The sequence below is a fragment of the Podarcis raffonei genome, chromosome 15 (assembly GCF_027172205.1).
Source record: "Podarcis raffonei isolate rPodRaf1 chromosome 15, rPodRaf1.pri, whole genome shotgun sequence".
NCBI classification, from domain to species: Eukaryota; Metazoa; Chordata; class Lepidosauria; order Squamata; family Lacertidae; genus Podarcis; species Podarcis raffonei.
This window is the reverse complement of record NC_070616.1, coordinates 31,848,288-31,865,624: the sequence shown is the minus strand read 5'-3', so window position 1 is coordinate 31,865,624 and position 17,337 is coordinate 31,848,288. Positions and strand designations below refer to the sequence as shown.

The 17,337-nt window shown below is 42.9% G+C and overlaps 1 protein-coding gene across 1 annotated transcript; it reads right to left on the bottom strand.

The window, feature by feature from the left end:
* Positions 1–1,906: 1,906 nt before the first annotated feature.
* STT3A (STT3 oligosaccharyltransferase complex catalytic subunit A) lies at positions 1,907–14,470 on the bottom strand. The gene is made up of 18 exons (XM_053366833.1): positions 14,346–14,470; positions 10,695–10,817; positions 10,400–10,460; positions 9,548–9,669; positions 9,099–9,244; positions 8,608–8,698; positions 8,401–8,507; positions 7,645–7,809; positions 6,928–7,108; positions 6,250–6,405; positions 5,824–5,915; positions 5,533–5,688; positions 5,086–5,274; positions 3,771–3,887; positions 3,455–3,557; positions 3,156–3,344; positions 2,666–2,781; positions 1,907–2,174 (listed from the first exon to the last, which is right to left on the bottom strand). Exons 2-18 carry the CDS (start codon positions 10,780–10,782, stop codon positions 2,136–2,138), a joined length of 2,118 nt encoding a protein of 705 aa, XP_053222808.1. The 5' UTR covers positions 10,783–10,817; positions 14,346–14,470; the 3' UTR covers positions 1,907–2,135.
* Between the last annotated feature and the right edge of the window lie 2,867 nt (positions 14,471–17,337).

Here is a 17,337-nt window from a genome sequence, read left to right as displayed (position 1 = left end):
TGTGCCCAATTCATAAATTTTGCAAATTTCTTGATCCAATTCTCCGTTTTTACTCACGGGTACTTGATTTAGAGTCCAAATGTCATCAGGAAAAAGTCAGCGCTCTCCGGCGATGGCTGCGCGGCTTCCCTCCATGGAAATAGCGATCGGTTCGCAGCACCGTGCTGCTCACCCTTCACTCCAAAGCCCCGAAAAGGGGTTTCCTCGTGAGTAGGGGAGGTGCTCTTGGTGCTCTGCCGAACCCCACGTTCCCAGGCTTCTCTGCCTGGGATTTCTAGTGGGCCCCCGCCTTCGCCGCAGCGGGAAGACCCAATTTCCACAGAGCCCGTTCCTCCAATCGGAGGAACTCCGCCATTTGTTGTTGGCGCTAACCCGGAAGTCGCTCATGTTCATTCTAGAGATGCATTCACACGTTGGCTTGTACTCCTGTCGTGTACAAGTGTTTGTATGAGTGCACACTTGCCAATTTACACCGCTCAGCTATTGTGTGCTGACTGAAGATGTGCAGCTCAACTATGTGTGCGAATGGTCCAGTTGTTGAATGTAAGACTGTGAACGCCCTTTAGGAGGTGCTAACATTTTGCACTTAGGTGTTCTTGAACTCAAGCTCCCTGCATCTTGACCGTGGCATTGGCTGTGCTGCCTGGGGCTGATGGGAGGCAGATCCAACATCTGCACAGCCACGTTTCCCATGCCTGCTTTAAAGTGCTGCAAGGCTTGTTTCTTTGGGTTTCTGTGAACAGTGCTGCCCCTTTTTATATCTTCTGGGAGATGCCTGGCTAAACTTTGGGTAAATTAGTAGCACCGTCATTTTTCAAAGTTCAGCCTCAGCTGAATCCAATAATGAAGGAAACTATCTTATACCAAATTAGACAATTGGCCCATCTAGCTCAGTACTGTCTGCAAGTCTCTCCCAGGTTTTAGGCAGAGATCTTTCCCAACCACTTTTGGAGATGCTGGGATTTGAACCTGGGTCCTTCTGCATGCAAAGCAAATTCTCTACCACAGACCTACTGCCCTTCCTCAGGACCCCTAGGACTCAGGTTCCCACTCTAGTGTATGGGGAAGACTGACTAGGTGATCTATGTCCCCACTGTACTACTGTCCAGATGTAGCAGTTAATGGGCAATTTTGAGAGCCCTGGTTTCTCTTAAGGTTCTCTTTAAACTGGACTTAGACCAAAAAGAACTTCAAACAGAGGACTGTCCCCTGGAAAATAGGACAGACCACTCTAGCAGAAATCCTAGGTCTAAGTTTCACTGAAGAGCATTGCAAATTTAGGATCCTATTATACTTAGTTGAAAGCAAACCTCACTGAACAGTGAGCTCAGTAAATAAAGGTAAATTATGACTGCCAAAGTGCTAGTTACTTAAGCATAACTTGTACTTGAGAAGCTTTAAAACACTGGGAATCTGGCTCAAAATCCAGGCGTTTAAAGTAAAGGCCATGAGAACAAGGAGACAATTCTCAGTCAGGCTTGTTCATTTATCCAATATGGTTGCCACTTTTTGGTTTTGCTCACCCCTGACCTTTAGAATACACGTGATATGTCTGGAGACTCACTTTGGTGTTAATGCAAATGTTAAGTGCCTAGTTTTTAAGATGCCTACTGCATATGAAAATATACTTCATTTACACACAAATTACTTGGATTCCTTCAATGGCGACAGCTGGAGGGAGGCATGCTTTTTGTATGGCAAGTGTGTGTGAAAATTAAGAAGCTAGCCTTATTTGCATAGGTGGAAGGCCTATTTCAGCTGCTTCATTCTCTTACGAGAGGGAACGAGGAAAAGTAATTCAAGTGCTGACAGATCCTCTTTCTCTGAGTTACTTATGTCTGATCATCTGGAATACAGTTGAAAACCATCAAGTGAAGGGACAGAGATAAATGAATACAAATGCACACTTTTTCCATACCCCTTTTAATGATCCCATCATAAAGCTACTGTTTCTGATTTGGTAGCCGGTTCATATTTATAAAAATCATTCCATCTAATACAGACTCATTACATGAGGACGGGATTTCTTGGGCAATTAAATCCCAATTCCTTACTGACAAACAGTATAAAAAAAATCCAACTGCTTCACAGGCAATGGCTCGGTCAGTGCTCATTATGGTGTATCTGAAGGCAAATTACGTTCTCGACAATCCACGATTATCCAAGTCCTTTACCTGTTAAGGCAAAATTAATATTAAAAAAAATGTTTTTTGCAGTTTAGCTTTATTAGGGAAAAGGTCTCTAAGCAGTAAAAACCGAGGACTCTTCAATGAAATCTCTGATAATTAACCTAGCAATTAACAAAGGATTTTATATCTTCAATAGAGAAAGAAATGGCTCTTTATGCTTTTGCTATTCAGTGCTGCTGAGAAATCTAGTAATTTAATGTGCTCCAATCGTTCCCCAACACCATCCTGTCTGGGTAAAAAGCAGAGCAACTATTCCACTTCACTTGTATTGTGATGTAATGGCTCATGATAGATCTATATGTTGTAGCAAGACAGTGTTAATTACTTATAGGGTTTAGGACCTTGAACAGCCAAGACACATACCATTCCAGAAGCAAAGGGGGCCCATGCGACATTTCTCCCATGACTTTCAAATACAGGAAAGAAAACTCAGTGTCTGGAAGCAGACAGACACCACACGCAGCACAACTACTTACTTTGTATATTCGGACTAGCCAGTGTTCTGTGGTATATGCCTCTTCCAATACATCAAGCTCAAAGTCCTTGTTGCCAATCTCAGCATTTCTCACTCTGTCATAACCTGGAGGACGCTCTGGAAAAGAGGTGGGAGAGAGAATTAACAAAAGTAGCTTCAGTCAGTTCCCTGGTGCCCTTCTCCCTATTAAGTCTAGTTTTACCACTGTTCGTGTTAGCAAAAATGTAGACGCTTCAACATCAACTCCTCCCGCCCCCGGCTAGCTTTCTATCAATTCACAGCCCATGACTGGTTAAATAAAAGTGGAGTGAGAGGAAGCCAATTAAACAGGATGTAATGTGTGACTGAAAGAAAAAACGCCCCCTGCCACAATCTATTATGCTATAAACACTAATTACGTGTCAGAGAGAAGACCAGGGATCATCCAAAAACGCAACTCCTAGGCAAAATTTCTGGTTCTCATTTGCAGTGCTCAGATAAAAGTGACTTACTGGCTTCTGTATAGACTTGGCCAAAGCGATAGTAGCACATCTTGTACATGAGGCAGTTAAGCAGCACAGGAGAGCCCTCCCTGTCCACTCGGAACTCTCCTGTTGGTGTGTAGTAATCATGCTCCTTTATATGCTTTCCAGTGTCTGTGCTGCCTCCTATTCGCACCATCCACAGAAATTTATTGATATCTAAGGAAGAAGCGGCAACTTTGTCAATGTAACAGAGCAGAAAACCCATTAATAAAGAACAATTAAAGGTCCATTCATGGGAAATTTACACAATACAGGTATGAGATTACCATCCGAGGAATATCCAGTGAGGCCTCCAAATATTACCAGCACATAACTGACATCCAGCTCCCTCATAATCTCGTAAGCTCGCTCTTCGGTGGATGCCATAGCCTTAAAATTAAACAAACAGCAGCTTATAAATTCACGTATCTCAGTTACCATGCCTTCTATTGTCTATGTATAAATAAAGAGTCTAAACTCCTTCATTCAATTTTGTAGTTCATAATAAATAGCAGGGGCAAGAAAACTGCAAAATGCCTTCATAGTTTCTCTGGAATGCAATGGAAAAAATCCCCCTGGTATTCACAGAGCTACTGCACCTACCTGACCAACTCGAGAAATGTGGGTGTTATTCCAAGTGTTGTTATCCACAAGAATTGTTCGGTTTGCCATGGCTGTTATCTGATATCCGTAATCCCACCAGGACATTACTTTCGCATCCTGAGCTCGAAACAGAAAAGAGCAATCAATGTAGTGAATTAAAAGGCAGTAAATGAGTTTGAGCTGATTTGTGATGCAGTGAAAGGACAAAATGACTACAAAAAATTATCTTTGTGGGTCAGTATCCTAGGATTATCAGTTGAATGGAAATGACAGTATTCTCAAAAATTCATATGTGACCATATGAAGCAGGTTTTTGCAAAACAGAAGAATGATGAATTTGCCACTGTGAACAGATTTAATACGTATGCTGACAAAGTATTTTTAATAATAGAAGTGTTTTAATTAGAAACCATTCTGCTTGGACTTGGAGACTCTTCACATGCCATTTTACATTAGTAATTTTCAAAAAAGCTTTTAAAAAAGTATTTACAAGAATTGTACAGTGCCAATTCATTATATGTATTTTAAATTATTGGGAGATGAGGAAGAATTTAGTTTAATACTAAGTATCTGAATGTCCCCCCCAATTAGTTATAAAACATTATGGAGTTTCAACAGATTATGAAGGTTCAACATTCAACAGATTCAGTAGCCAACAGCATTTTCCCTCCCCACCTTGAAGCTCATTCAAGACAATTAGAGACAGCACACAGACAGGTACCAGTGCCAAGAATGTAAGCCAACAAGACAGACTGGGCAACAGTCCTTTCATATAATGACATTACAAATACATAATCAGGCAGTAATTGAACATTCATGCCACCACAAATATTTCAGTTTGAAAGAGAAAATATATGCAGATTCCCTAAAATGTAAACCAACCACCTGCTTCCAAATAAACTTGATGGATCATCAAAATCATCTTCAAAGGCCCTACTCAGAATCCCTACCCTTGTCCTCAACTCCCATTCACTTCCCAGGGTACCTCCTTGATGATTTTTAGGGAAAGCAATGCTTTATTCCCCAGTAGGACCTGATCCATGATGCTCCTACTGAATCTGTAGATTATTTTATCAGTTCAAATACTGCTGTCTAATGATTTTCTTTTTGTGTATTGTTAGCTGCCTTAGGAATCTTTGTGAATGAAATATTTAAAGTATGTATAATAGCTGATACATGTGCTTTAGACTAAACTTCAGCCAACATAAAGATTAGGAAGCATGGCTGCTCCTTTCGGGCAGGCCCTCCAACCTCTCCACGGCACCTAAAACAAACTCAATGTGTGTGCAGAGACCAGCCCTGTAGAGATTTATACCTCTGGTGTATTGTGACGAAGCCAGTAATAAGCTTCCCTGAAGTCATCAAAGATTATTCTGCTGCCATCACCACCACGTGCCGACAGCACTATGGAGGGAGAAGAGTAGGCTTCACTGGTTACCCAAGTTGAATGGAAAGTGTAGGTGATCAAGAAGAAAGCCATGACCAGGATCATGCCACTGGCAACCTAGGAAAGCAAGAGTAGCCATCAAAATGTAAAACAGCCACTCAGTAGTTATACAGAAACTACCTTACTTACAACACAAAAACTGTTATCCGTATACAGCAGGTGATCTGTAGACTATTCAAGTGCAATTCCCACAATATTTCTTTCCTATGCACATCTTAGTGGAGTACCCGGCCTTCTCCTTTTGAGTTATATTAGTATCTTCCAAAAAAGTATGATAAAAATCTAACAAGCAAGGAACCTCACATAGCCACTTACTTCGTTTTTGATGGGGTAAGTAGCATCCTGTTGCTTTTTTGTCTTCTTGTCAGGTCGGCTGATATCTAAATTTTTCATGTAAGTTGACAACACTTGGGAGACTCCAATGCCAGACAGAATACACATAACTGGGGCCAATACCAGCATGAGACGAACCTGTTAAGACAGCAGCATACTGAGTGCTTGGCTACCATACAAATGAAATAAAAACTGTGGAAGCATAGGGACAGCAGAAACAAAGAGATTCCATGAAAAAAATGCCAGTCCCATAAGTCAACTCTCAGTACTCACCATCACAGCCGAGAAGTACATGCTGGTCACACCATACATGATGATAAAAATGCGGGCATCAGACAGATTACTGAAGCAATAATACAGGCCAACTGTAACAGAAAGATAAATGAGTCAGCTGCCAGAAGAGTTACATCTATGCATGCAGAGAATACAAAATAGAGCATTCTTATAAAAACAGTGTTTAACACTCGCATTAGGGCAGGTTTTCCCAGCCTGAAGCCCTCAAACTGTTTGGGGCTACAACTCCTAGCAGTTCCAGCCAGTGTGGCTAATGGTCAAGAATAATGGAGGTTGCCTAAAATATCTGGAGGGCACCAGATGGTGGAAGGGTGTCATAGAGACTAGCAGTTCCCCACTCAAGAGTCAGATATCTGCAAAAGGTGGTTGGTATGAAAGCATAGTAAAAAGCTATGCTAAACTCACCTGGGAACATGAAAACAAGGAGTTGCAGATCAAAATAGTAGGATGACCATGTGGTAGGCTGATGCTCAGAGACTGAAGCAATGATGGGAATATTGTTCTTCGCATAGGAAGGATCCAGCAGTGAATAGAAGCGACCAGTCCATGGGGAGATCTTTCCTGTGTGAGATTAAGAGATCCAAATGTACATGTTCAAGTTTACAGAGTAATTAATATCTCTCAACAAGTTTACACAATATCTCATTTCCAATATGCATATTCTATACCAAAATTTCCCCAAAGCTCAAATTTAAAAGTTCAGTTTCCTAAAAGGTAAAACAAAACCTGATGGACCCCTAGTGATATTTGTTTTTCATTGTTTTCAGGTAAATATCAAAACAGGTTTCTTCCCCTTTCCTTAAGCAAATTCAACATATAATAAGGATATTAATAATTCAGTTATTGCTACTCAGAATGTATCTAAATAAAAACTGTTATTCCCAGCATGGCAAAACCAAATGCTTACACAGTTCAGCAACTGTGTGTATGCACACAGCTGAGAAAAACAAGTATTAAAATATTTAATGGAAAAAATGGTTCCAGACAAAAACATGGAAATTCTCTACTGATTAGGAAAAATATTGTTCCTACTGTAAGAGTATAGGAATAGCATGCATTTTAGTAGCATCAACATGACTGCACCTGTAAGCATCAGAACAGCTCCTATTGACAGAAGGACAAACCCAACCAGGGAGATTACACTCCTGAAGAGAATCTCGAACTGCTGAGGGTTCAGTTTGCTGCGCAAATAATCTACAAAGGCATGAATCTGGCACAGGCCAAATACACCCAAGGCAGCCATATGTTCAGAAGACAGGACAGGCTGCAGGAAAGAACAAACAGGCACCGTTAAGCTGCATTATGTGACAACTTAATAATTTGTCTCTGGCCAACAGTCTCACATACGTAAGCCACTCCTTTGCCACAAAGAATTATCGCTGTACACGTGGACAATTAGTCCAACATATAATACATTTACCTACTAACCCTGTTTCTATTATTGCTACTTTATATGGGTCTGATGAGTGTCTCCCCCTCCAATTTTCTATTTCAGTTCAATAACATTTATCTTAATGTAGCTGAGGCAGAGCTAAACGATCTGGGTAAAGCCCAGAAAGACCATGCTTTTCTGTGGTGAATATAATAAAGAGAGAATATGGTTGTTTTATGGCAAGAGTGGCATTTTATCAAGAGGCAACAATGCAACAATACTCCTCTTATTAAATGAGAAATGCTATTTGAGGGCTGATCCTGGTGGATGATCTTATCTTTTCCCTATCATACAGAAAGGAAGGTTCTGCTAGACATGGATTTGCACAAAATCACAACCAACTTTCTTCAGTATGCCAGATTTCTCACCTGGAAACCAACGAAAGATATCTGCATTGATAGGATGGTTCCTAGGCAATATACTGTGCAGTAAGCCACATATATCCGATGGGAGAATCGTCCAGTTAGCATCAGCACCAGCACATGAAGGGGAATGAGGTTAATCAAAAACACATAACCACCCCATGAAGAAACCTGAAAAAAGATTAAAGGGGGCACAGCATTTTACATCTATAAATGCTATTGTTTGTTTACTCCACAAAGCAAAATATTTTTAACTTCTAAGTAGAAGTCAATACTACAGAGGCATACTCTTAAAAAAGAGCCTTGTTCAATTGCTAAATGAAAAGGCCACTCAATACCCCTGTTGAGCTAGTGTGAGAAACAGCTGGGCCTGGGCCTGATCTCACAGATGGAGGGATGTGGTGAAGATGATTGCTTAAGGTTTTCTTGTGTATTCATGACTGAAGTAAAATTTACACAAGAGAATCTGAAGGCTCACAGACAACTTGACTGTTATGGCACCAATCACCAATTCAACCACCACCACCCCTCCCACAAATACAGCAATAACAATATTTCTGTAGCGGTGCTGAGCACTCCTTATTACCAATACCTAGTCCCTTCACAAACTTGCAGTGATGCCGGGTCCAGGATTGCAAAACATATTCAGCTTGGTAGGCTGAATTCCACTCACTCTAGCCAGCTCTGATGATGAAAGATTAATCTGATGGGTGAAACAACTGCTGCTCAAGAAATGCAAAGCATTATTGAAAAATCACTTACCATGTAGAAATAGGCAAGTGCACACATGGCTGCCCAATAAATGGAGCCTGTTTTCACTGCTTTGATCCACATGTAGTAAGTCAGAAGCATACAGAATATAGCAATACCTGGAAATAAACAAGACATAGGAGTCAACCGCATGAAGAAACCCCCCATCATGCAATCTCCACATGCCAGTAAGGAGTGTGCTTTAAACACTGATCTTACCTTCATTGTCATAGGATCCAGCGACAGAACGAGATATGTAACCAGGTACCACAGCTATCATTGCTGCAGCCAAGAGACCTGCCCCTGCATCCTAGACAGAATAAAAAAAAAAATTGAACTTTGATTGCCTAGACTGTCTTTCACGATATGTAACAAAAGACTTCCCGGTTCCTTCTTACTCATCAATCCCAATAGTGACTTTAAGATCTGTACAGGCTTCAAGTTAGCAAGTATACATTACAATTCAGGTTTGCAAATGAGGTCTACTTGTAGAATGTGGATTTTCTTGTTTAAAAAATGAAGATTTTCATATGCAAACATACAATTGCATCATCTATATGAATTAAAGGGAACATGCACAATGTTAACTGCCTCATAAATTGTGTGTAAGCAACGATTAGAAACTAATAATACCAGCCTCAGATCTTTTACAGTGATGAATGAAATTAGCACTAGGAAGCATTGCAACCATGACCCATCCTTGTTTTTACCTTGAGTTCTTTGGTGAGGTGATACGTTACTATGGTGGTGAAGGAGGAGAAAAGGGGGGCCAGGAAAACACACACATTTCGTATGTCAATTGTAATGTGGAAGAAGTGCAGAACATGGTAAATCGCTGCTGATGTGATCATTAAACCTGAGACAGAGGGAAGGAAAGACGTTCTATTGGCAAGAAATCACAGATTTTCCAAATGCAAAAGAACAGAATGAGCAGGTGCAGGACTTGGAAATATGAGCCAAATCTCATCCAGCAAGGGGTGATGTCTGACCTCCAAACAGCCAAGTAAAGCCTCTTCAATACTAGCAGGGTATTTATTTGCTCTAAGTTTGACAAAACGCTACAACCCTTCTGGAAGATGCATGGCAAGTGTTTCCCATTCTCTCTAGCACTTTTCATCCACAGTTTAAAAAAAGGACAAAGTTCCGAACATCATTTTACCTGGATAGATAGTCCCACCAATGATTCGACCCAGCGGATACCATGCTCTGTCGTCAAACCAGTTGTGGAATTTATAGAAACCCTCTTCTGCCAGGAAGCGAGTTGTGCGGTAGTTAAAATACCTGTGATAACAACAGAAATCTGAGTGCCTCTTCAGCTGCATATACAACACACTATTTGCTGCTCCTCATATTACAGTCTGAGCCTTGATCTAAGGTTCTTATGGAAAAGCACTGCCACATCTAATACATAAATCAGTGTCAGCCTGATTGATGAGAAATGTTTCCAGTTTCTGTCGGGTAGGGATCTGATTTCCAAACACAAACACTCCAAACAGTTTTCACCACAAGCAACTAAAAGCATCCAAATTACTTTTATATATCATTTGGCATACTGCAACACAAAGTGCATTGCTTTATACAACCTTCTCTAAATCATACTGGAAATCTGAAGCAAAGAAGCTCCGTCTCCCATAAACATGTTCATGCAACCACTGATTTAAGTGTTTCATTGAAAAACAGAATTGTCATTGGTCTCACAGCTTCAGAAGTTACTTTAGAAAACATTCATTCTACTATACTTTCATCTTTACATTTTTAAATCAATTCCCTATTCAATCCAGATGGGTCTAACTAAAATTGATACTTCTACTGTTGAATTCACCAAGGCTAACTCTATTAAAATTTTCTGCAGAAAAACTCTTATCGTTCAGATATTTTTGAAGCCCTGTCATTAGAGAAGGACAATCTATCAATATCCTTCTGGGTAACACCACAATCAACACCTATGCATAGCAGAACAATTGCTCTCTCAAAGCAAAGTAGACTACTAAGAGGCAACAGGAATACTTACGGATCAAATTCATGAATGACACTCTCAAATCTTAATACAGAGAAGAGTCTAGTAGAGAAAGCTGCAACACAAAAGGAAGGAATATTAATGCAGTTGTACAGGTAAAATGTTTTAATGCTGGTCCTTTGTTATGTGGAAGCTTATTAGTTTGAAACTGTTATAGCCATCAAAGAAGCATCTAGCATTGTGTTAGGTATAAGCATCAAGGCATAAGATACAAAATGAACCAGCAGATGCAGATGATGCTTATAGTCATATAGTTATCCCTGACTAATTTTTTTAAACTCAAACTTACATAACACAGCTGCCATTGACAGAATCAAGAGCTTGAGGAGAGTGTCCTGTTTCTCATAAGAGAGGCGGAGGAAGCCTAACTTGGTCATTTTGGCAAAGGCAACAGCAAGCAATCCTTAAATACCTGGAAGGAAAACAGAAAGTAGAGATCACCAAGGTTGTTGGGGTTTCTTAAACTGAACTAGTGCAACCAAGTCTTCAGGCTTTCTAAATTATAACATTACAAGCAAACATATTTCCTAGGACAGGTAAATCTCCTGGGTCATTTACAAGGTATCCCTCCTATGAGAACCAATCTAAAATCTCAGTGACACAATTCCACACAAAAGCATTCCTTTTATCAGAGGAACTGATCCAATACCATCTTCTGCCCATATAAAGTCTCTAAGGTTGCATCCCATACACACTTATCTGAGAGTAAGTTCCACTGGACTCAAAAGGATTTGCTTCCGAGTATATACTCATAGAGCTGTGTTAGCCAACATCAATTGTTCCGACACATTAACATAGCAGATTTCAGGTATAAAATAAGCCTATGCCAGCTAATTGTTTATAACTTGTTTTTAAATGTTACATGTTAATTTGGATTTTGTATTTATATTTGTGGGCTGGGTATTGTTTAGAGGCTTTTGTTGGGGAATGTATTTTTATTAGTTTGTATACATTAGTATTTTTAACTGTTTTAATCATTTTTATTATGTATTTTGTGCTTGTTATATTGTAACTTTATGTTGTGAACCGCTCTGAGACCTATGGGTATAGGGCGGTATAAACTTTTAATAAATAAATAAAATGTGTAATGACAGCCTGAATGGGAATTTTCTCTTATATAGTCACAACTTTTCAAATATATTAAAAGAAAATGCATTCATTATTGTACCAAAATTGGGTCCTATCTATGCATTTGTGAGGCCAATGATTTTTAAAAGAAAATAAAGCACAGTATATAAAATATATTCGCTTATACATTTCAACGTTACTTTTATTTTCCCACCCAGTATCTCACAAACCGCAAACATCATATTAAAACACACGCACAAATACTGAGTGTGCATTTTCTATCAGAAATTCAGTAGTATAAAATTTTGGAAGGGTAATAAAGACAAAACAAATAGAAGCCATTTTAAGTAACTTGATGCAACTGTGTAAGCACATCAGACTCTGATTGGCTTGTCACTGTCTACAACACTGATAGCACTAGGTAAATATTGAGCAATAGTGATCGGTAGACAAATGGGTAAATCTACCAGCAAGACACATATGGATATGAAATTGAGAGAAATGAACTGTCCCAAAAAACCATAGTTCATTTTTGCTAAGAGATGCTAAGGCAGCCTCTCAACCTTGAGCCCGTATATGTTGTTGGACTACAACTCCTATCATTCCTTGCCAGCATGACCAGTGGTTAAGGATGATGGGAGCTGTAGTTTAAGAACTGGGGACCCAAGGCTGTGCTAGGGGTGGGGTGCAGGGATAGTCTAACAGATGTGTCTGTACAGTATTTGCCATCTGAAATCCCACATCTGTCAAGCCAAGACTCCTTTAGTATTTTAATAGCAATGTCAGGCATAACACACAGAGAGACATGTTACACCAATTAGTACAGTCAAACATTGGCTGTTGAACGTAATCTGCTCCGGAAGTCCATTCAGCTTCTGAAATATTCGAGAACCAAGGCGCAGCTTCTGATTGGCTGCAGGAGTTTCCTGCACTCAAGCAGAAGCCGCGTTGGACATCTGGCTTCCGAAAAACGTTTGAAACACTTCCGGGTTTTCGGCGTTTGAGAGCCGAAACGTTCTAAAACGGAGGCGTTTGGGAGCCAAGGTTTGACTGTATACCTACAACTAATATAGCTAGCTGCATTACACTGGATGTTCTCAACTTGCAAGACTACAGCTTACTCACCAGTATGACCATCCTCATCACAAGCAGAATCTTTAAGAAACAAATCTTTTGTGCCACGAGGACATTAAAAAAAAAAAAAGCAATATGCCTTATACTCTGATGAGAGAATTCTTCCCAGCAGATTCTAGAGAGCTGAAGATGAAATGTTATATATTTCTGGGGATATTTATTACACGACTAAAGGTTCCAACCTCTAGGAACACAAGGCACACAGTTACTACCTCAATTAATGCCCTGTCCCAAAGAGTGCAAAAATGAGTAATTATGACACACTATTTTATATCTGCCAAGGGTCCAAATAAGACTAAAAAAGAGATAGGAAGAAGAAATGTTTTCAGTATCTCTCTGATTCCCTGGTGGTCTAATAAATTTTATAGAACTAATTATTATTATTTTTTGTTAAGATGACCTTGTACAGGGAACCCTGTCTTGCTGTGCGAGTACAAGGGCTTGTTTGCATGTTCTATGGGTGTTTGCATGTGCAGGGATTAACCAGAGTTTGATTAGCCATACTGCTGATCTACACATACGCATGTGCCACCAGTACATTTCTTAATGAAAGGAAGGAATTCTATGGTTCATGAGAAACTTGCCACAATACTATGAAATGGGGTGGGGAGCATATCCTTATAGAAACAGAATAGGGGAGGTCTGCTTTGCAAACATTTGTCTGCTTGTTTAAATAAAGCTAATTTACAATGAATAACACCATCAGTCCATCTAGTCCACAGTTGTCTGCATTAAGGACCATTAGCTCTTCAAGGCCTTTTAACTGGAGACACCCTGAGCTCTTCTGCACATGAAGCATGTGTCCTGCCTCTATAGCCCCTGGTGGGGAAGGAGGTTGCCAACTAGGCAGGGAAGGCATATCTTGCTTCACAGCTTTGCTATGGCTTTTAAGATTTGCGGGGAGGAGGAACCCTTCCTTAATAAAGTTAAGCATGCATTGCCTAGATCAGGGTTTCCCAAACTTGGGTCTCCATCTGTTTGGGGACTACAACTCCCATCACCCCTAGCTAAACAGGACCCGTGTCAGGGATGGTGGGAACTGCAGTCCAAAAACAGATGGAGACCCAAGTTTGGGCCTAGATCTAGGCAAAGCTAAAGGTGGTGACGGGCGTGTGCCACTCTAGATTTCAAGATGGGCCGCTGGAGAAGCGGGAAAACCGTTTTACCACTTTCAAAGCTCCCCAAGCATTTCAAAGAAGTCTCTACGATTCTGTGAGGGGGGAAACCAGCATGACAAAGGGGACGTGTCACTGTTCTCTCCGTATGCAGTTTTGCTTCTTGCAACACAGACGCTGTCCGGCTGTATTGCTGCTGCTGCTGCTTTTAAAAAAGGAAAACCGCTTCCCTCAGAGTTCATCTTCTGCAGACCGCAAGCCCCTCGAGGGAAGGGGCCTGTGGCCCTGCCCTCCGCGTAATAGCCGGGGCACGGCAGGGGTGCTAAAGAGAGGCAACATGGGCCTTTGTGGGCGGCGTAGGAGAAATAGGCACCGTATTTCAGGGCTGAAGGTGAGGCACTTTTCAAAGAAGGCGTCGCCGCTCCTGGCAGGCAGAAGAAAGCGGAACCGCCTCAGCCGGCGGCCAGCTCGCTCCGAGGTCGCGGCTCCCGCCGGCCCCGCCAGGCCAGCTTCGCGCAGAAGCCCTCAGCCTCCCCTGCTCTCCCTCAGGCCCCGGCCAGATCCCTTCCCGCCCCCCTCAGGAAGCCCCAGCCCTGCAGCGGCGCCCGCTCGCTTCCCCTCACCTGTGTGACTCGGGCGCCTCTCCTCAGCCCGCTCCCTCAGCCATCCGCTCCACGCGCATCCACTCCCTGCGGCAGAGACGGCCCGCCTCCCGCCAGCCCAACTGCCGGTCAGCGGTTGGCGGAGACGGCTGCCGATCACGCCGAAGGGGGGCGGCCTCTCCGAAGAGCGCCGTTAGGACAAGACTAGCGTCTTTCGCCAAAGGGGAGGTTTCAGAGGCACGCTCCGCCGCCTCCGTCGCTGATTGGCGGAGGCGAGAGAGACGGCGGGGAAGGCTGTCTTTTGAGGGACCAGGGAAGTTTGGTTGAGCGCGCGAGCAGTGACGTGTCGCTCCCGGTTGGTAGAATTCAGAGACGAGCAGGAGGGGTGTGGCCACAGTTCTCCACGTGACAGGATGCAGAGGGGCGTGGCCTGGGAAGGAGATCAGGGCTCTATGCTCTGCCGGTGCAGCCAGATGCATCTGGTAAGCAATGAGATTTATAGAATTGTAGTGCAATGGGATTTATAGAATTGTAAAGCCGGGAGGGCGGTGCAGCGGGGGTAGCGTTGCATAATTTTTCAAGAGCACGTTGGAAGACGAGTAGCTTCGGAATTGCAGAACTATACACCCATATTTAGTTGTATGCATACTGTATGCTAGGGATGCGGGTAGCGCTGTGGGTTAAACCACAGAGCCTAGGACTTGATCAGAAGGTCAGCAGTTCGAATCCCCGCGACGGGATGAGCTCCCGTTGCTCAGTCCCTGCTCCTGCCAACCTAGCAGTTCAAAAGCACATTAAAGTGCAAGTAGATAAATAGGTACCACTCCGGCGGGAAGGTAAACGGCGTTTCCGTGCGCTGCTCTGGTTCGCCAGAAGTGGCTTAGTCATGCTGGCCACATGACCTGGAAGCTGTTCGCCAGCTCCCTCGGCCAATAAAGCGAGATGAGCGCCGCAACCCCAGAGTCGTTCACGACTGGACCTAATGGTCAGGGGTCCCTTTACCTTTATGCTGTATGCTTGTGACACAATGACCACTGATAAATGTTATCTCCAACTCCTTGAAAGATTCCATCAAGGTTGTCTCCAAAAAATGTTGCACATCACTTGGGAAACAGGCAAACTAATGCCAGTGTACTGGAAGAAGCAAAGATCACCAGTGTCAAAACAATGATTCTTCAACATCAACTTCGGTGGACTGGTCATGTTGTTCGGATGCCCGATTATTGTCTTCCAAAGCGACTACTGTATTCCAAACACCACTTTCTGGACACGGCCCAGGAGAAAGGAAACCACCATATAACAGTGCCCCCAGCTCCCAGCCCCTCTAGACGGTCCAGAAGGATATTATGGTCGATGGTGTCAAAGGCCGCCCAGAGATCCAGCAGAACTAGGAAACAGCTCTCACCTTTGTCCCTAGCCCGCTGGAGATCATAAACCAGCGCGACCAAGGCAGTTTCAGTCCCATGGTGAGGCCTGAATCCCGATTGGAAGGGATTCCAAATGGTCTGCATCCTCCAGGCGTGCTTAGAGTTGTTCAGCAACCACCCGCTCAATCACCTTGCCCAAGAATGGTAGATTTGAGACTGGGCGATAGTTGGCCAAATTGGTCGGATCTAAAGATGTTTTTTTAAGAAGCGGTTTAATGACTGCCTCTTTCAGCGGGTTTGGGAAGGCTCCCTCACAGAGGGAAGCATTCACCACCTCGCAGAGCCCATCGCCCAGCCCTTCCCAACTCGCTTTTATCAGCCAGGATGGGCAAGGATCAAGGAGACAGGTGGTCGGTTTCACTTGTCCAAGCAGCCTGTCCACATCCTCGGAGGTAACAGATTGGAATTGATCCCATGTAACAGGACTAGACAGAACTTTAGCACACTCCCGCCCAGGCCCTGCTCCCACGGTGGAGTCTACCTCCTTACTTAGGACTGTGTAGTCTCAGACAACCAGAGCCATTAGATCTTTAAGTACAGAAACAATTTAAGAAAACCTATTTTAAAAGAAGTATTAGTTCACTATCAGCCTTGGGAGTTCTAAGAAACCGAAAAATAAGTGCAGTTTTGAAAGGTTCAGTCCACCATCTTAGTTCAAATGGCATCCTATTACAGTTGTACCTTGGAAGTCAAACAGCCTAGTTCTCGAACGTTTTGGCTCCCAAACAGTTGAAACCCGGAAGTGACTGTTCCAGCTTCCAGTTGTTCTTTTAGAAGCCGAACATCTGACGGGGCTTCCAGCTGGCTGCAGGAGCTTCCGCTTTGCTTTTTGAATGTTTTGGAAATCGAACGGACTTTCGGAACGGATTCCATTATACTTTCAAGGTACAATTGTATATCCAAGAATAAATGTAAACCTGTTCCTTCCTTGATCTCGGGAACTATAATTCAAAATGTGGTTCCACTGGGTTGTTTCCAGTGCTAGTCCTACTCAGCATAGACTAGTTGAAGTTAATGGGCATGCCAAACTTAGATTCATTAATTTCAATGGGTCTACTATGAGTAGTGGGACGCGGGTGGCGCTGTGGGTACAACCTCAGCGCCTAGGACTTGCCAATCGTCAGGTCGGCGGTTCGAATCCCCGCGGCGGGGTGCGCTCCCGTCGTTCGGTCCCAGCGCCTGCCAACCTAGCAGTTCGAAAGCACCCCTGGGTGCAAGTAGATAAATAGGGACCGCTTACCAGCGGGAAGGTAAACAGCGTTTCCGTGTGCTGCGCTGGCTCGCCAGATGCAGCTTGTCACGCTGGCCACGTGACCCGGAAGTGTCTTCGGACAGCGCTGGCCCCCGGCCTCTTAAGCGAGATGGGCACGCAACCCCAGAGTCGGACACGACTGGCCCGTACGGGCAGGGGTACCTTTACCTTTTACTATGAATAGTACTTAACTGGATACAACCCAATATGTTCAAAGGTATCCAAATGCAACTTTCCAAAATATACAGAAATTGGCAGTGGGTGCAACTCCAAGTTCTCCCCTGTATCAGCACCACAATGAAATTAGCTTCAAAATTCAATCACAAAATCAATT